The sequence below is a fragment of the Vicugna pacos genome, chromosome 19 (assembly GCF_048564905.1).
Source record: "Vicugna pacos chromosome 19, VicPac4, whole genome shotgun sequence".
NCBI classification, from domain to species: Eukaryota; Metazoa; Chordata; class Mammalia; order Artiodactyla; family Camelidae; genus Vicugna; species Vicugna pacos.
Window position 1 is genome coordinate 36,479,749 of NC_133005.1, and position 20,749 is coordinate 36,500,497.

General features: G+C 47.9%; 1 protein-coding gene across 2 annotated transcripts in view; it reads right to left on the bottom strand.

Moving 5' to 3' along the window:
- Window positions 1-609: 609 nt before the first annotated feature.
- Window positions 610-20,749, bottom strand: part of KCNB1 (potassium voltage-gated channel subfamily B member 1) — an 87,535-nt gene continuing 67,395 nt past the window's right edge. For both annotated transcript variants that reach the window (XM_072944368.1, XM_072944369.1), the window contains one exon: window positions 610-3,507. In XM_072944368.1, coding sequence (XP_072800469.1) covers window positions 1,498-3,507 — 2,010 coding nt within the window. In that variant the 3' untranslated portion in view covers window positions 610-1,497. The remainder of the gene's footprint in view (window positions 3,508-20,749) is intronic.

The window sequence follows — 20,749 nt, forward strand, 5'->3', positions numbered from 1 at the left end:
ATGCACACGAATACTTATTGCTTTTGTCTGTACTGGCTGCATTGATGGCTGCAGAAAGGAGAGCTGAGCTTTTAGTACAGACAGTGACACTGAAAACACACCAACAGCTGGTTGACAAGAAAGAGAACAGAGTAAAACACCCAGTGCCCAACTGTCTACTTCGTTCTTCCGAGATGTTCATGTTTCCTGCACATGTGACTTTAGGAGGCCCCACGCAAGGGCCAAGTACCCTTCCTGATGCAAGAGGGTTAAGGGGAAGCTTCGGGGGGCAGGGAAGGAGCCCACAGACTTTGACTTGGCAGACAGCAATACCAGCACAGTATCACCCACCGTGGCTGGACACACGCGTGTAGCAAAAACCCAACTAGAGTCCCAATGACTGGCCCATGGGAAATCGTGCTTGTTTTAAAGTGCAAGATGTTGACACTGTCCCTGGTAGAAACCTATTTGAAAAACATAAAGTGCTTTTTATTTTAACTTTTTAAAAACTTGAATACCACAGGAAACAAAAAGAGAATTTCTATTATAGTAAATGCTTTCCCTGCCTCAGCAGGAAGTATGTTCAAAAGTCTGAACTGGGCATTTTAATCGGGGATTTTTTTTCTTTCATTTTTTTTTCAGGTTAAAAAAATCAGATTTTTATTCTGTTCTTCAGTAACATACAGTCTCTTTGAATAAGCTATTCTGTTGCATATTTGACACTGGCATATCTTTTGAGTCTACACTAGCGATGTACAGAAAGCATTTTCATTCTACAACCCTAAAGCAGTACTCAGAGTTCATACTGTTGGCTGAGTGCCCGCGTTCTTAACCCTTCCCAGATTGCCAGGGGGGCAATTAGAATTGAGTACAAGTGGTGCAACTCACCCTGATGATATCTCAAAATAAAATCTCAGGTACTACGGAATACTGAAGTCAATGAAGACATTTGAGTAAGGGTTTTGTGCTGGGACTGTGGCTTACAGTGCAGCTTTCCCCACGACACGAGCAATTCCCTTTAGCCTTCTAACCATGGGATCCATCCAGGAGGTGATGGACAGAAGTTCCTAGAGGTGGCCAGGCAACACCCGAAACCAGATTGGTCAACCCACTCTTTTAACACCAGCCACTTGTTCCAGCGTGCTTCTCCAGCTGAAGCCAGGAGGGATGGAGATGCTGCCCTCAGAGGCTGTGATGGAGAGCCATGAGAGAAGGATGGGGAGTAGGTGGCCTTGGTTGTGTCTAGAATGTGGAAGTGGTGGCTATGAGTTCTGCTCTTGTCATCTTCCAAAGAGGGCAGTGGAATCATTACAAGGAGGTGCCATACCCTATGGCTTGGCCAACTTCATTCTGATGGACCTGCTCCAGCTCTCAAGATTTTAAGGGAGATTTCTCTGGAGTCTCTCCTCTTTCTGGGGGCTTTGCAGAGCCTTTCTGTTTCAGAGTTCATGCAGCAGGTAAGCTGAACAGCACTCCTCTTTGGACCTTGTCACAAGTCTCTCCTCCATGTGGGGTGGTTCAGATGCTCTGATCCTGTGTGCTTCCATGGGCTCCTCCCCCCGGCAACACGTGGACATCGGGGGAGATGTGGTTCTCAAGTTTGCACTTTTCCTGACCACTGGGAGCTTTTCCAGTCAATGCTTCTGTAGAGTAAATACAGTTCTGCCTTAAGAACTTAGGGGAGGAGGGTAAGGGGGAGCTTTCAAAGTGGTTCTTCTCTGATCTCATCCCAACACTGAACTTGGGACTGGTGCTCCCATGGAGGCTCTTGGGAGGGCTGGAGTCCACACTGTAGAGCACTTGCCCCTCATCATCTGTGTCCGCGTCAATGTACTGGTGGACACCTGCTTCGAAGTTGAATGCTATTGCTGTGTGTTTCTCAGGCGACCGGGGTGGGGTCCTAGCACTTGCTGTGGTGTAGATGGAGGACTCTGGACTCAGCACAGGCCTGTCCAAGAGCGTGGCACACTCCAGTCCAGCAACAGCTGCCGCAGCGCCCCCCCGGTTCCTAAGAGGGTCATGGTACATCCCCAGAACGGGGACTAATGGACTGGGATCACCCTCCATGAAGTTGACTTTAAGTGCTCGAAGCTTCAAGGGGTTGGTGGTCTTCATGGAACTCTTGGGGCTCTCGATGAAGAAAGCAGAGCGATGGCTGGCATCAGGGGTGGGGTTGGCCTCCACAAACCTACCACCAGTGGCACCCAGAGCTCCCCGCCAGCCTACCTCTGGGGCCATGCTGCCCCCAGCCTTGCTGGGGAGTGATGCCAAAGGGCTGTGAGAGAATCTAGTGGCTTCAGGGAAGTCTGTGGCACAGCTAATGAAGCTATCAATGCTTGACATGCTTCGCATGTCAATAACGCCCTCTGTACGAGTGGGCAGAGGGGCCACGGGGCTGGGGATACTCTCCATTTCAAGTTCTTCCTTTGGTTTGCTCTGTGTTGCTGACTCCTTCATATTGAGTATGGGCTGAGATTGGGTCTTGGCCATCTTATTGTACATGTCTTCCAACTGCTGAACATTCAGGTGCTGAGGGCTAGAAGATGATCTGGCCTTCTCAGGGGATCCTTGCTCCTTCGTTTCAAAGGACTTACTTGAGCTGGTTTCAGACAGTGTCCTCTTTGTCCACTTCCATTTATTGGGAGACAAGTGATTATCTTGCACTTTTTCTTTCTGACCCATATTGTCTCCATTTTTCTCAACCACAATGTCCATCATCTCAATGCTCCGGGGGAATGCATCCTTCATGTTCATGGATACAATGCTGCCATTCCTCTTGGCTCTCTCCAGAGCCTCTCTCCGCTTGATTGCTTTCTCCTGCCTCTTCTGCTCCTTGTAGAACTCAGAGAAGTTATTGACAATAATGGGGATGGGAAGAGCAATCACCAAGACTCCTGCGATGCAGCAGAGACCCCCCACAATTTTTCCCAGGAGAGTCTTGGGGTAGATGTCTCCATACCCAACAGTTGTCATGGTGATGGTGGCCCACCAGAAAGAGGCTGGGATGCTTTTGAACTTTGTGTCATCCTCATCCTTCTCGGCAAAGAAGACGAGGCTGGAGAAGATCATAATGCCCATAGCGAGGAAGAGGATGAGCAAACCTAGCTCGTTGTAGCTCCTCCGCAAGGTGAAGCCCAAGGACTGGAGGCCAGTGGAATGGCGTGCAAGCTTCAGAATGCGGAGAATACGCATGATGCGGAAGATCTGGACCACGCGGCGGACGTTCTGGAACTGTAGCACGCTCTTGTTGGATTCAGTGAGGAAGATGGTGACATAGTACGGCAGGATGGCCAACAAGTCAATAGCATTGAGCGGGCCCTTGAAGAACTTCCACTTTTTGGGTGAAGAAAGGAACCGCAGCAGGTACTCCATGGTGAACCATGCAATGCACACGGCCTCCACGTGGGCCAGCTGGGGGTTGTCTGTGGTCTGGCCGAACTCGTCAAGGCTTTGCAGCTCGGGCAACGTGTTGAGTGACAGGGCAATGGTGGAGAGGACGATGAACATGATGGAAATGATGGCAAGGATCTGTGAGGAAAAGAGAGTGGGATTTAGTTATCAACCACCAATGGGATGGTCATCCTAACACTCGGTCTACAGGACGCTTCTCAACACTCAGGAGCATTTTCATATCGCATTAATCACTTAATGACTGGATGTTTGAGCTAAAAAGATTATTTATTCAAATCCATTTATCATACAGATGTGAAAACCAGACGCAGAGAATTAAAACGATATAAAACTAATCATCAAGCCCAGGAGTCAGCAAACTTTTTCCATCAAGGGCCAGATAGTAAATATTTAGACTTTGAAGCCCAAGAATTCCTTGTTGGCAACCACTCAACTCTGCAGCTGTAGCATGAAAGCAGCCTTAGATAATGTAGAAATGAGTGAGTGTGGCTGTTTCAGTAAAACTTTATTTACAAAAACAGGCAGTGGATTGAATTTGACCTGCAAGCCATAGTTTGCTGTCTCATGATCTAGACCAGTGGTTCATAACTATTATGGGATGGGGTACTGCTCTCACGACACGTTATTAATGATCACAACAATAGTTAACCTTTATCGAGTGTTCGTGGTATACTTGGTAGTGTGTTTGTCACTTTCCCTGCAGTACTTCATTTCGTTCTTACAACTCCATTAAGTATCGTGCCACCAACGAACAGATGAGGAAACTTAGGCTTGCAAAGCTACTAGGTTGCAGAGCCAGGATTTTAACCCAGGTCTGTCTGACCCCAGTACATGAGCTCTTAAAGCTGTGTTAGAAATGAGATGAAAGCTACAGACATTTTGGCTAAATACACATGGTTTTGCAGGTTATTTCCAGGGAGGCATAGACATCCTGGTCTCATGTTATTAACACCTGATTAGGACTACGAATTTTTGAGGCTGAGGATCATGGATCAAGAGAAGGGTCTGGCCCAGAGAAAGGGCTCACTGGATATTTGCTGGAATTAATGGAACTCTAGCCAGTTACAGCTTATGCAGAAATGCAAGCAGATATGATAAACTGCTCTGGGGTCTTTTCTTCAAAAATATAAATTCAATCACATCACTCTCTTATGTAATAAAATCTGTAGGATTCTTCAGGAAAAAAATTTAACTCCTAAATTAATCTAACAGACTTCCTCCCCAACTCCCCCAAAAGCTGTCCACTCTTTTGATAGACTTGCCCCTCTGTTTTTGCTGCCCCTGCTCAAGGGCTGGGCCGGTCTCCATGCTTGTGTCCTTTGATCCTGGGTACCGCTGACTGGCCCAGACGTGGACAGAAAATCCAGGCTGAGCTGAACCAGCCTACTGTGGAAAATCTGAGTTCAGGGATCCAGGAGTGAGTGGATTATGGGATGGAGAGCCTCTGAATTAAACAGTCAAGTACAATCTAGGCCTAAACCAGCTTCATGATAAGCCCAAGCCTCAAGCAACTTGTCTCCCAAGTTGTAGGGGAACAGAAAAGCCATAAAAATCAGAGAAAGCTGAACCTTTGCGAGAAGTCAGAGATTAAAGGGAAGAGGCAGAGAAGAGTAGTGAGGACACAGGAGGTTTGAAAAAGGGTGTAGAGAGCCACAGTTAGGAGCTTGGGCTCCGGTGTCAAGCTGTTTAGGGTTCAAGTCTCAACTGCCACTTCCTTACCTTGAGCCAGGTATTTAACCTAAGCCTCAGTTTCTTCTTCTGCAAAATGGGGTGATAACAGTCTCTACCTCAGAGAGCTGCTGTGAAGATTAAATGTGTTAACACATGCAAAGCACTTAGGACAGCTTCCAGCAGCACCTAGTGAATGTCTATAAGTGTCAGCTAACATCATGGAGGAACTATCTCAGTCCACACCACCCTTCTGCCCAGACCACTGAGCTTCCGAGTGGCTGGCTAGTCTTCGCTTCTAGTCCTTGTTCTGAAACTGCCTGCTGTATCCTGGAAGTGAACACTGCTGCTGCTTCGGTAAGCATGGGAGGTTTCTGTCCCCTGCAATGAATCCTCAGTCAGGACTCGCGGTTGCCAAGTCCCTCTGCATTGTGACTCTGACCCCTCTCTTTGGCCTCTCAGGCCACAGGTTCCTAAACGTCACGTTTCTCCAACCACACACTATTGGTCAATTCTGCAGGTCTGTGTTTCTTCCTCTCTGTCCAGTGAACTCCAATTCATCCTTTAAAACCCAGCCCGCATGGCCCCTCCCAGCAGAGGTCATCTCTGGAGGGGCCAGCCACTCCATCGTCTGGTCTCCTTCATCATTTTGCCATGCCTTGTGGGTATTTATCACACATAGCCTATTACAGGGGTGTGTGTGTGTGTGTGACAGAGAGAGAGAGAGAGAGAGAGAGAATGTGTTCATTCCTGCCCAGAATCTGTTAGCTTTAGGGGGACAGGGATGGGTCCTGAGATTCTCTTCTGCACCCCCAGCACCTATACTAGGGTGGCTCCTCCCACTGTGTTTGTTGGCTGTGGCTCAAGTTCATGGAGCACAAATGGAAGGGCCAGACAGGATTCAGTTTTCAATCTGGCTACTGTTTATTAATCATTTGCTATGTGTGAGGTATTTTGCAAGGTGCTGGGGCTACTGAGAGAGCTCTGGTGTTTTCTAGGCCAGCTTGGAAGATGAAAGCATTTCTCCAACCTCAGCTGTTCTACCAAATTCCTGAACTTTTTGCTATAGCTGTGTCCGACATGCCCCACATCTTTAAACAAAAACAAAACAGAAAGCTTTTGAGCTTCAATTTCTTGATTTGCACTCATTGAAAAAGCAAAATTTTGTAACTTTCTAAAATGACATACATCAAACGTACAAAAGTAGATCTAATTTTTTATATATTTATGAACCATAATCAAACGAATACCTCTGAACCCACCATCAAAAAACAGAACGTGTAACAGTATGTGTGTGTCCTTCACCATGCCTGAGAGAAATCGGAATTTTTCCTCATCCTTTTTCTTTTCTGTATAGTTTTTTAATACAAATGTATGTGTCCCTAAATAAATTATTGTTTTGTTTTGCTTGGTTTTGACATCATATTTGTGTTCTGCTACACTTTCCTTAAGATTAAAAAAAAAAAACTCCTCACCTTCGTTTTATTTTAGCCTTGTCCTGAGAAATAATATTTGTAAAACTGCTGATTTTGCATGCTAGGGGTATCTGTATCAAATATTCATTAAAGTAAATAGGTGACTGTTGGAATAAAACATTCTGGCAGCACACTTGGGAACTCCTGCATTCGAGGTTAAGAGTGTGGGTCCTGGAGTCGGAATCCAGCTCTGCCATTTATTGGCTGGGTGTCCTGGAGCACTGAAACTTTCCTTGCCTCCAGTTTCCTTATTTGTCAAATGGGGATCTTCTAGTGGTTCTTCATGGGGGATGATTTTGACCCCTGCCCAGAGGACATTTGGCAAATTCTGCAGAAATTTTTGGTTGTCATGACTTGTGGGGGGAGTGCTGCTGGGAGCTTGGTGGGTAGCAGCCAGGGATGCTGTTAAATATCCTGTAATGCACAGGACAGCCCCCACAATGGAGAATTATCAGGCCCCAAATATTAATAGTACCAAAGTTGAGAAACCCTAGGACATACCAGTGGGCAGCCCCTCAGACGCTGTGGAATAGGGGAAAGGAGGCTGTCTGTTAGCACAGACCTAGGCACAGAGTAGTGGGTCCGACCTCACAGGGCAGCCAGCCAGGATTTTGGGCTGAGCCTCCCAGTGGAGCTGCTGCAGTTTCTGACTCCTGGCCTGGAGGTGGGGCTGCAGGAGAAGGAGCAGACTCCGAGGAGTCTGTTCCTTTAAGAGCGGGGAGGTCTCGGTTCCCCCAGAGGCTGGCAGGGGATGCCTGCTCCAGTTTCTAACCCTCAGACGACTCCAGGGAAGGCCCACGTAATTGATGTCTGCTGACAGACGCATGAATTATGCACCCAGTTATTGTCAGTCCTTAGCGCTGTTATTCTAAGGCGGGCACCGCCTTTGTACCTAAGAATATGCTCTCCCCTCCCCTCCTCTTAGCCTGAGGATGCTTAGGAGAGAAGAAAATGGGGCAGAACCCTCATTGCATCCTGGACTGGGGATGTCTGCTGCTCAGGGTTGGGTTGGGAGGGTCAGAGTGTGGCAGGGGCTCCCTCCCTTCCTGGTGCAAGCTCACATCAAATAGCACGTGTGCTAATTGGCTGTGAGGGTCTCCTCTGACTCTCCCCTCTTACATTTCTTTCTCTTCCAGACCCACTGAAGCCCTTAGGGTCAGGGGTCCACTTCCTGGCTGGGGAGCTTCTGAACATCAGTGCCTCAGTTTCCTCAACTTTAAGATGGGGGTTGGTGGTCTGGGCAAGGCTGCAAAGAGAATTCAATGCATTCACAAGGCCCTTAGATCAACTTGAATTGCTTTTATTATTTTCCAGCCTTATACTTATTTATAAGCTGGCTGGACTTGGGTTTGAGGACTAGTGCTGTTAGTCCCCTCTGGCTGTGTGGCCATGGGCAGATCACTTCTCCTCTCTGAGCCTCCATTTCTTTATCTCTAAAATGGAGATGAAAGTAATTGAGCACTTATCACTTAATAGCCATTTAATATATATTATGTTATCACATTGCTATTTGGGTAACTTATTGTCACCCTTACCCCCAGCCTCTGGACTGGTTGCTTTTGGAGGCCCAGAACTAGGTCTGTGGTCATCGCCTGGTTAAGGCAGCAGGTATTTTCTAAACAGTCTTGAACCCAAGTGAACAGTATTAATCTGGTCTCTGGGATGGGTCCCAGGGATGGGGGACCAGCCAGCACTGAGTCCTCCCGGGCCCAGCTTAAACCCCTGACCAGACCTCTGCATTTCCAGCCTTGCTTTCCTGGGATCTGAGCCCAACTGGGTTTGGGTAGGATTCCAGGAACCCAGAGAGCAGAGGCAGGAACCAGGACCAGTACTTAGGTCTGTCCCCAAATCCCCTCCTTGCGAGGAGGTTCTGAATCCTGCAGCCCACTTGTCTGCACCAAATGTGGGAGGGGTCTTTGGCCCTCTCAGAGACGAGATTAGCAGGTAGGAGTACCCAGAGTGGGACTCAAGAGTGCTGGAGCCAGGCCCTTCTCATCCTAAAAAAAGCTGTTGGCTCTGGTGGTTGATCACAGGATGCCTACCTTTGGCTCCAGCAATAAACAGACTGTTTATCATTTGCTCCGCACACTCCCCTGCTCTTCCAGGAATGTGGACAAGGCACAGAACGTTTGTACAGAAAAGGGCCCAGACTCCTCTCTGGAAAGATGGGGAGACTCAAGCAGAGAAGGGAAGGGGCTAGTCTATGGTCATACAGCGCATCGGGGGTCAGGTCTGTATAGTGATGCCAGAAGCTCTGGTGAGCTGAGCTCCACCAAGTGCTCAGGTCCTGCAAACTGCTCTCATACATACACCTGTTTCACAGCAGCATTACTTCCAAGAGCCAAAAAGTGAAATCAACCTGAATGCCCATTAAGCGATGGATAAACTATGGTCTAGCCTACAATGCAATATTATTCAGCCATAAAAAGGAATGAAATACTGATACATGTGATAATGGGGATGAATCTTAAAAATATTATGCTGAGTGAAAGAAGCCAGACACAAAAGGCCACACAGCGTGTGATTCCATTTATACGAAATGTCCAGAAAAGGCACCTCTATAGAGACAGAAAGCAGGTTAGTGTTTGCCGGTGCGGAGATAGGGATTAACAGTGAATGGACATGAGGGCGCTCATTGGGATGATGACGATGTTCTAAAACTGATTTAAGGTGATGGTTGCACAACTTGGAAAACTGACTAAAAAATCATTAGATTGCTCCCTGGACTATGGGTGAATTATATGCTATGTAAAAATAAGCCTCAGTAAAGTCATATAAAAAGTTGCTTTCCATAAAGAGTATCCCATTGCCTTTAATCCTCTCAGCCACACTGATGGGCCACAGGAGAGAAGCAGAAATCTGAGCAAGCCACAGCCCTGCTGTAAACCCTGCAGTGGTTCCTCATGTTCTTGGATAAAGTTCCGATTCCTTTGCATTTAGTTGGCATATATTTACTGAGCACTTACTAAATGCTATGCTAGTGGTTGGGGATATAGATGGCCTTAAGGAGCTGGTAGGGGAAGGCAGACAAAAAAACCCCCATAAACCAATAAAGGAGCAAGATGATGTCAGAGAGTGTTATTGAGAAAAACAAACCAGCAGCATCAGTAGAGAAGTACTGGAGGTGTCTGTCCACAGGAGGTTGGGTGGTCAGGGCAGGCCTTTCACAGGAGATGCCCTGGTTCTGAGACTTGAAGGTAAGGAGTGTGTCCTTCAAAGATCTGAGCATTCCAGGTAAAAGCATGGCATGTGCAAAGGCCCTGGGGTGGGAATGAGCTTGGCATATTAAGCAACAGAAGGAAGCTCAGTGTGAGTGGGGCTGCATGAGCAAGGGGGACAGTGGGAGATGAGGTCAGAGGGACAGGAAGCATAATTAGATTTGGATTTTATATTCAGACCACCTTCCTTTTCTCTCCAGATCATTTCCTCCAATTCCCACTGCATAATCCATACTGAATCCTAGCAAAACCACTTACAATTCCGAAGGCGCACTGCCACGCTTCCTCACACCTCCAGATCCTCGCCAACGCTGTTCTCCATGCCTGGAGTGCCCTTCCTCCTCCCTTCTCCTGGCTGATTGCTACTGCCAGTTCAGCCCTCAGCTCAGGGGCCACTTGCTCCAGCGAGCCCTCCTGACCCCCAGGTCTGGGCTGAGAATGTCATCCTCTGGACTCTCACAGCCTCTGGGCTTCTCCTGTTACAGCACTGATCTTGCTAAGTTGGAATTTTCTCCTCTGCGTCCTGCAATAGAATGTCTGCTCCAAGAGGGCCCAGGCTGGGTTTTCTTGCACTGCTGTACCCTCAGCTCCTGAAAAAGTGCCTGGTGCAGAGCAGCCACTCCCTAAATAGTTAATAAATGAATGAACAAGCCAAAGAATGAAATGGAGGCTCAGAGAATGAAGTGACTTTTCCAGGGCCACACAACTTGCAAGGGGTAGATCTGGGACTCCAGCTCAGGTCTGGGTGCCTCCTTTTCAAGGACGCAGGAGGCAGCAGCTCCTGGACCAGTAAACCTTTCGCTCCTTTTATGGTACTTCCGCTTCCCCAGCTTTAAGGGGGAATTACAGACGGGGAGTTTTAATCAGAAGGGTCACTGGCTCAGATCCGATTAAGGGGATTGGGAGCAGGCTGATGGTTTTGACTCCCTCTCCTACAGGTAGGGGCCTCTGGTGAGAGTTGGTGAGAAATTGGAGTCAGAAGCCTGCAGGGAGTACTCATGGGCACAAAGGAACTCAGGGATCCTGTGCTTGGACAAGAGGATGAAGGCCTCAGGGTGAGCTCGGCAAAAGGGGCCTTCACCATGAGAGGGCAACCGAGTCACAAAGGTGGAAATGGGGCACAGTTGCACTGCTCGGGGTGTCCCAGGCTTTATAACCAGAGGTCTTGGGACTGAGAAATTTATTTTTATTTTCCCAAGTTTCAGAGTTAGGAAATTTCACATAAAAATCTAGATTTTCAGATTCCCTTGGATCATCAGATGCTGTGTCTACATTCAGCCTGCCTTCCTGATGGCAACCACTTGCCGGTGCTAAGGAACAGCTGCTGCTTCAGACCGGGCAAGGCCCTCCCAGTGTGCCACAGGCCCCTTCACCCCTTTTTAAAATCTGTCAGGTGTCTGTAGGGGTTGTGTTTGCCAGCCCGGACCCACTGCTGTGATACTGAAGACACCAACACTTACTGATCTGCTACCCTATGTGAAGAACTTTCCAGATAAGATCTGCATCTAATTGCATAAGCCAGGAACCTAGGGGTCACGTTTGCCATATCCAGCCCCATCCTTTGCCTTCATATCCAAACCATCTCAAGTGTTGTCCATTCTGGCTCACAACTGTCTTTGGATCTGTTCTATTCTCTCCATCTGCTAAGCCCTACCCTAACCCAAGCCACCGTCGCCTCCCATTAGGCAACTGCGAACAGACTTCTTTCTAGTTTCTCCAAAGTCACTCTGACCCATTATGGCGAAGACCACTAGATGTCCCCAACATCTACTCTTCCCTTCTTCCATTGTAATAGGGTTTTTAGCTGGACCGAGGGCTACCCAGAACGAAGACGACATTTTCCAGCTTCCTCTGCAGTTAGATGTGGCCCTGGGACTAAGCCTGGGCAATGGAATGTGAGCAAAAATGATGCTTGTCCTCTCTCTTTTTCCTGGGTTTTTTTTTGTTTTTTTTGGGTTTTTTTTGCTGGCTGGGAGCCGGATGTCATGGGCAGAGCTGGGACAATTATCTCAGATCCAAGATGGAAACTAATCCCAGCACCAGACTAGCCCTTTATGGAAAAAGTTTGCCAACTTCTGGTCTACCTCATAACATATCTCTCTCTCTCTCTCTCTCTCTCTCTCTCTCTCTCTCTAAGCCACTGTATTTTGGGGTCTCATGGTGACAGTTGCTTAGTCCATACCCCGTCCAGCTCTCCGGCCTCGTCTGGCTCCACGCTGCCCTTTGCTGTCTCATTTCAGGCACATTAGCCTTCCTTTGGTTCCTCATAGTCTCTACAATCCTTCTTGCCACAAGGACTCTGCCCATGCCATTCCTTCTGCCTCGAATGCTTTTTCCTTCACTCTGCTTGGTTAACTCCTACTCATCCTTCTTATCTCAGCTCAGGCATCCCCTCCTCAGGGAAGCCTTCCTTGACCAGGTCACATCCCCAATTGCAGGCTCTAATAGCACCATGTCCTTCTCCTCATAATGCGACTAAGTTGCAGTTTTACAATAATGTCCACCTCTCTCCAACGTAAGGAACCGGAGGATAGGGGTTGTGCCTCAATTTTCTCAAACTTGAATCCTCAGAGCACCCAGTAGGTACTCAATACATGTTTATGGAACAAAAGATGTCATTTTATCCTGAAAACAACCTGCAGGTTATGCTGTGTTCCCTTCCCCCTATTTTGTAATTGGGAAAACTGAGGCTTAGAAAGACAATATCCAAAGCAACCATTAGGGAAGTGGTAGTGGCAGGTTTTAAACCATGTCTACTAGACTCTGAACCCCCCTCCTTTTTTTTTAAAGAAAGAAAAAAGAAAAACACTGAAGATCTTTCTTATCCCAGCATCTGGGGTCTGGGTTATGGTTTTTAAAATATGCCCTCACTTGAACCATCTCTCCGACGTGACCTGACTCCTCCCTACAAGCTCTGGGTTGGGTACCCTCTTCCTAACAGGTCAACGAAGTTCCCATGAGCTTTGCCAAAGCAGGAATTCTGGAAGCTGTTTATAACGTCCTGCCCATCTGAGAACAATGCCTCTAAGGGAGGTGGGAACTTGACTCTGGTCCCTCCAGGGGAGGAGGTGATGGGGAGAAACGTGAGGCAATGTCCTTCCTGCCTGAGTGATTCCCGATATTTGCCGAGGGCATGAGGAGCTGAGGAATGGACTGTCAGTCTTAACGGTGATGAATGGCATCAGTCCATCCTCCTGCAGAGAGCAGTGTACTGAATTAAAAACTAGGAGCACAGGAGATGTTAGGCAAGGACAGTGTCTACAGGTTCTGCTGAACCACAAACCGGCCCCCTCGCCCCCGAGGCTGGAAGGATGGAGAGCGGGAAGGGTGGTCTCTGAGAGCTTGGCCGAGGTGGCTGGGGTTGCTGAAAGAAGCTAGATGTGTTAGTCTGGATGCTGGGATTGGGTACCACTCTGGCTAATGTCAGACTGATAGCTCCATGAGTGGTCATTCTTAACAACAGCCAGATCTGTTGGTTAATGCCCAATATACATTTAGAAAGAGGCATCTGGGTGGCTTAACAATAGTTCTTTTTCATGTAGCAGTTTAGTCTCACTAGAGATTTCTATTGAGGTAAAATGGATGTGTGGGTAGTTGAGAGACCTACTTTCTAATTCTGGCTGGGCATCCTTAGGCAAGCGTCCTCACATCTCTGATCTTTTCCATGAAATAACCACCTAGGGTCTGTTGCTGCAGGAATGGAAGTCTCATGCTGAGAGACTAGAGCTACTAGATCCTCGAATCACCACTTGGAAGAGAGCTGTGCTGGGTTATTACTAGGTCCTTAGTGGAAATTACAAGTCAGAAATAAACTTGGACATATAAAGTCATGAGATTGTGTGCCTGTATGCTACTGCAGCATAATCTAGGGTATTCTGACTAATTTGTCTGGTTGAGTTGGAGCGCAGGCTCTATCCTCTGGTTTTAGCCAATCTAGTCCTTGCAGACAAAGATAAATGGCTTACAAAGATCCTTGCAAAGAAAAACAGCTTGGAGACAGTATTAATAATGCAAGCCCAGGCGAGCGTCAAGACAATAGCTAAACTGACACTTCTGGTATGAGTCCTTCAACAGTAACAACGTGAGGTTAAAACCAATGATGATCTCGTAAGATCATCATCATCAGGGAGGCTCTGTAATAAAGATTTTCATCCACTCTCTTTTACAGTAAACACTGTCTTCATTCACTCATCACACAGGGGAAGAAGGCAGCATAAGTGAGTAAAGCGATGAATGAATGAACTAGACAGAGGCACTAGAATGTATTAGTTAAGAACCTAGACCTGCATTTTAATCCCAGCTTCTTGATTTTCCAGCTGTAAGACCCTGGGCATGTTAGTTAACCTGTCTGAGTTTCAATTTCCTCATCTCTGCAATGGAGACATCCATGGTTCCTGCTTCACTGAGGATTCACTGAGATTTTGGCTGGCCTGGCACACAGCTAGGGCTCAGTGAATGTTAGCTGCACATTTGTTTTAAACCTGAGAGGAAGACTTCAGCTCGATATAAGATTATTCTAAGGTGGGAGCTGTTACAATTAGCTATTATTATTATTCATTGAAGGGAGGCCAAAGGAAAGGATGGAGTCAGTGAGACCCTGCATTTGGACAGGGTTCCCTCTGTATCCCTTACACAGCTGTATAAACTTACATAGGGAACTTCCTCTCTGATTCTCAGTTTCCTCATCTATAAGGGAATAATTGTACCTACATGGTCAGGTTTTTATTAAGATTGACCTCATTCTTTCATTCATTTATTCATGTACCAGGTACCCTTTTAGGCCATGGAAATAGAGCAGTGAACAAGTCAGGCAAAAACCCCAGCTTGTGTAGAGCCTAGCATCTTGTAGAGGGAAGGGATACACAGCGAACAGTAACAAGGCAACTGGATAATTTCGGGTGGTGATAATTGCTATGAAAAGGTGAAGTGGGCCAGTGGGAAAGAGAACGACTGTGAGATGGATTTACTTTAGCTGAAGTGGTCAGGGAGGGGCTCTTGGTGGAAATGACATTGGAGTTGAGACCTGAATAGTAAGGAGGAGCTGCCATGTGACCATCAGTGGGAAAGGCATTCCAGGAAGAGGCAACAGTAAGTGCAAAGGCCCTGGGGTGGGAACATTTGGGCCAGTGTGGTTAAAGTAGGGTGAGTGAAAGGGAGAGTAAGAGGAAATGAGGTGAGAGAGGTAATGGTGGATGTTAGAGGGCTTCCAGGCAACACACACTAAGTGTAGAGCATGCTATGATTATTATTACTATTATTAGCAGCAGTCTTCCTCTGACTCCCTTCTTGATGCCCCACTAAGGACCTGCTCTGGAAAATAAAGATGGTCATCCCTGTGTCCCCGAAGAACCCCCTAGATATTCAACCAAGAATCCTATCAGGTCTATTTAGCCTGAATCCCCGGCATCCCTGATGTTTCCTCTTAATAATTTTCCATCCACTGACCCCCACCCTGCTCCTTTGCTGTAAACTCCCACTTGCTCATGCTGTATTTGGAGTTGAGCCCAATCTCTCTCTCTGACTGTAAAATTCCACTGCAGTGGTCCCCATGCTTGTTGATGGTCCTGACGAAAGCCTGCCTTACCATCTTAACATGTGTCATCATTTTTTTTTTAACATCTTCCTTCTCTGGACTCCAGTAGCTTCTCATTTTCCTGTTATAAAAGGGAGTCAACAGAGCCCGCAGCGCCTTCTCATCTGGGGCTCCTTGGGCCTGGAGAGCCCTTTCCCCACTCCCTCTCTCTCTCACACGGCTTGCTTTCTCACTTCTTTTAGGACTCAGCAGAAATGTCACCTCCTCAAAATACCCTTTTCAACTTTTCCCAGACTGAATTAAATGCCCTTCTGATGTGCTACTCAACTCTTTTATTGCCCCTGTCCTAGCAGTCTTTTTAAGGTAGAAACTAGGTCTTGTCACTCCTTTTCTTTCAATAGGAAGCCCTCCAATGGCTTCCTATTGCATTCAAAGTGAGATCCAGCCTCTTGGCGCTTACAAGGCCCTGTCTGATCTCACCCGTGTTGGCCTCAGATCTCTTCTCCTCTGCTCTCCCCCACACAATCACTCTCCTCTAGCAACACTGGCCATTTATCTGCTCTTCAACATGCCAAGATCATTCCTGCCTCAGGACCTTTGCACTTGCTGTTTTCCCTCTTCCTGCAATGCCCTCCGTCTAGATTTCTCTATGGCTGGCTCTTTCTTATCCTTCACATTTCTTCCTTAGAGAGGCTGTCCCTGACAACCCAATTCAAAATAAACTCCCCACTCAATCTCACCACACTGTTTTACGTCATTGGTGATTTGCCACCATCTGCAGTCATCTTGTTCATTCATTTGCTCACTCATTTATTTTCTGCTTCCCCACCTCCCCAGGTTGGCACTATGAAGGCAGTGACCATGTCTATCTTGCAAGCCTGGATCCCCACTGCCCAGCACAGAGCCTGGTATGGAGTTGGCACTCAGCAAATACTGGTGCAGTAAATGAATGAATGAATGAACGAATGAACAGATATATGAATGCTCAATTCATATTGAATTATATGAGTGGATGGTTGTTGGGTTGGATGGATGAGTGGGTTTAGAAGCTATGGCTCCAACTAGACACCCTAATGCAACAAAGTTTATTGAGTGTTCACCTTGTGTGAGGCACCATGGGGAAACACAAGCTTGAATTAGCAGCTGAAGTCTAATGATAATGACGTAAGAGTAACAGCTAGTATTCACTGATGACTCACTGTGCCAGGCACTGTGCCAACTGCTTTACATGGGCGGTCTCACTTACTCCTTGTGTCAACTCTACTCTCATCATCCCTGTTTTGTGGTTGGGAAAACCAAAGCACACAGAGGTGAGGCTTCACGGAGCAGGAATCACTGGGGCTGGGCTTTGAGGGCCGAGATGGATTCCATCAGGCAGAGGTGGGGGCAGGAGGTGTTCTAGGTGGAGGTAACCTCATGTGCAAAGGCTTGGAGGTAGAGAACGACAGTCAACCCAGTTTGGCTGGGGCGGGCGCCCATGGAGAGAGAAGGCTGGCAAGAGTGAAAGCCACTGCCTGCTGAGTGCCTACTGCATGCCATTTACTCACTCAAGGCCTTTACTCACAACCACCCCAGAAGGTATGTCTTATCACCTCCACTTTTCAGAGGACCAATCTGAGACTTGGAGCAGCTAAATAATTTGTCCAGAGTCACACAGCAGAATTAGGATTGAACTCAGGTCTGCCTAACTCTGGGGTGGGCACACTGGGTCAGAAGGGTATTCAGGGGTCCACGAGGGAGAAGATAAAGGGCAAGCTGTTAATTGAGCATTCACTAAGGGCCAGGCACAGCATATTATCTCATTTAATTCTCACAAGTTCCCAGGAGGCAGGTGTTTTTGTAGTTTTTATAGTTACTGATGTTTTGGACTGTTTAGTATTTTGGGGGGTGGTGAGGGTAGAGAATCAGTTCTCCTCGACTCCTGTGTATTGAGTGAAGCTGACCCTGTTCCCCAGTCCCAGGGGTAAGAATGAGACTCAAGCTTACCAGTTAGGGTAATCTATCCCACTGGACACACAGTGATTGGTTTAGCAGTGTGGGCATGACTCAAACTGGCCAATCAAGCTTCGTCCTGGGACTTTTTCTGGAATTACTGGGAAAGAGGTACTCTCTTTCATCAGAGACTGCCGAGTTGACAGGATGTCAACCCATTGGGGGCGAAGAATAATCTTTGGCTCCCCAGAAAGAATCTGCCCAATGGAGAGGGACTCCATACCAAGAGATGAATGCAGGTTTCTGATGACACTACATGAGCACCTGGATACAGCCATTTCTGAAGCCATTATCTCTGGACTTTCCAGTAATATAGACCAATTAGTCCTCTTTTTCGATTTGGGTTTCTGACCCTTGCACATAAAAATTGACGAAATTCTTATCTTCATTTAATAGGCAAGGTAATTAAGATTCATAGAGGGTAAGTGACTTGCCCAGGATCAACCAGCTAGAAAGTGGCTGAACCACACTGAGATATAACACAGAAGGTGCCTGGCATATTTAAGAGGACCTCAGTAAATGCCAGTTCCCTTCCCCCACAAACCAAGGAATGGCAGAGTAGAGGACTGGAAGAGATACACCATGTGGAACTCCAAGCTGCTGGTCAGATTCCGGATTCCATCTGGAAACCTCCAAGCTGTGTTGGGGTCTGGCAGGAGTGGGAATCAAGGCTTAGGAGTTGGCATACAAAGTGAACCAGCTGCCAGGATGTAAGTGTTTAAACAAAACTCCTGAGGATCCCACTCCCTCCAGAATTGCCATCTGAGGGTCCTGGCTGCAGCCCAAGGTTTCCAGGGAAGGGCCCGAGGTCCTAGCACTTGAAAACTTACACTTAGCAGGAGCACGTCTAGATAATGGTTTCAGTATTGCCAGCATTCTGCGGTCATTTGAACTTTTCAGAATTCCTTTACACTGGAGCTGGACAGAGAATAAAAGGTTTAGCATGCAAACACTGACCCCGGACACAGTTGGATTGTAATCTTGGCTCCCGCCAGCTGGGTGACCTCTCTGAGCCTTGGTTTCCCATTGTCAGAAATGGACAAGACTGGAGGAAGGAATCAAAGAGGTAGAAGTTCAGAGTCTGGAATCTCTTTAGCTTTCAGGCCATGCAAGTGAGTTCTACATGCAGACTGAGCCCTGGCACGGACAACCCTGTCATTGCTCTGAGCCTGAGTTTCCTCATCTGTAACATGGCGATCAGACCAGTCTCCACCGCACAGGTGTTCGTGAGGCCGGGATGAAATTGTGGTTCGAACACATGGCCCCCAAACTGCCACTTGGTGCCAATGAAGGGTTAGTGGCTGTGACAAGTGTGAACTGAGGCCCCTCTCCAACTGGAGACAGGCCTACCTACAGACAGGTGGTTTTGGCCCACAAAGTGAATTATTTACTAACACTGATTTCCCCTACAAATCCAGAATTCCAGCTTCTCAAAGAAAGAATCTGAAGCTCTGGCTACTCCAGGCCCACGTTCCTCTGTGAACCCTGGGCTGGGGCTGAGGGCCAGCTAGTCCAGGCCTGTGCTTTTAAAGTCTTACAAGCAGCCCATGCAAGTTGTTTATAAGGCCTGCTTGGCCTCTGCAGGGATCTCAGTTTCTGAGCCTAGGAATAAATCATTAGAAGCGTGGCCAGCGATGAAGGAAAGGATTAAACAGTGCCAGGGAAACAGCCATGGGCTCCTTAAGGAATGCTGGGCCTGCAGCTGGGTCTGTGGAGTGCTCTGAGCCAGGGGTGCAGGGCTGGAATCCCCACCTGCTCTAGCCCCTCACCCATATGTACTGCGGCCTGCTCTTCCTGGTCTGCAGGAAAGCCATGCTGTTGCTTCCTTAGGGCCCCTAATGCATTTTCTCTCACTTCCAGAACTCTCTGAAGTCCACTCCCATTCTCCACTACCCACTTGGTGAATAAAACAAAGTGATGGGATTAAAGAAAATAGAGGGGTAGGAGAGGAGTGACTACTCAAATGGCCAGGGAGGGCCTCTCTGAGGAGCTGACATTCGAGTGGAGATCTGGGGGATGTGAAGGAGATGGGCATGGGGACATTCGGGGATAAGGTGTTCAAGGAAGAGATAACAGCAAGTGCAAAGGCCCTGAGGTGGAGAAGAGATTGTAGGAGGAAGAGAAAGGAGAGCTATGTACCAGGAGCTGGGAGGAAGGAGTAGGTGTCAGGGATGAGGGCCAAGAGAGAAGTGAAGAAAGCCTTAAGGACCTGATTGGTTGTTTTTATTCTGAGAACCTCACAAGTCACAGGGGGATTCTCAGCAGGCTAATGACATGGTCTGATGTAGGTTTTAAGATCCTCCAGCTGCATTTGGTAACAGCCTGTAGGGATATTGGAATAGAAACAGGAATCTAAGTGAGGAGGCCTGGCAGGTGTCCAGGTAAGAGATGGAGGTGGCTGCTGAGAATACAAGACAGATTTAAGGCATATTTTGGAGGTGAAATGAACCAAATTGCTGACGATTCAGACATGTGAGGTGAGGGAAAAAAAGAGTCAAGGAGGAATCCCAGCTTTTGTCCTGAGCAACCAGGGGGATGGTGGTGGCATTTCCTGAGCCGGGGAGGACTGGGAGGAACACACTGGAGCAGAACAGAGGAGCACCTGGGGCCAGATCACAATGGGCTGTGACCACTGGCTGAGGGTCTGGAGGAGACCCTGCAGGCAAAGGGGAGCTATGGAAGGAAGGCTTCTGAGCAACAGCAGAATATTCATCCAGTCATTCAACAAACATTTGTAGGAAGAGGTGGCCCACGTTCTGCTCTCTCCCAGACAATGAAGGTCCCCTCAACCAGCAACGGGTTACGAGGCACATATCACCTTCCTGGGACCAGAGTGTGGACAAGGACATCTCACCTGCTGGCCCATGGGTTCCCTTCCCCTCCTCCATCTCCTGCTTTAGGAGCTGAAGTACATTTAAAAATCTTTATTTACTCACTGATCGCCTGTCCTCCCCTCTAAAAGCCTCATGAACGTAGAGACCATCTTCGTCACTTCTGTGTCCCCAGGGCCTAGACCTGTGCCTGGCACATAGTAGATGCTCCATAACGACTGACTGAGGAACAAAGTTTTATAAAAAGCTCCAGTCTGCCATCTTGAAGGAGCCCGTGGGAGACTAGCAAGCACCGGGACAGCAGTGGGACACCGCAGACATTCAATACACAGCAATGGAACCGCGCAGAAAACACAGGCACACTGTCTGCAGCCCTGGCCCGTTGCTGGTGGGTTTTGTGGCTTTCCCCGGACACGATGGGCCTGAGGGGTGGGGACAGAGAGTCGGCCTGTCACCCACCCTCCTGAGCCCCTGTCTCAGGCCTGGACAGGGTAGGTAGGCGTGGTGTCTGCTCTGATCCCAGCTAAGCAGCGGGACGTATAAGGATGTGTAATCCGAGACCTGAGCGTCCTGTCCTTCCGGCTTTAGCCTGACCTTGGCTGGGATGACCCAAGTCAGGATGGTTCCCCAAGGGCCCCCCAG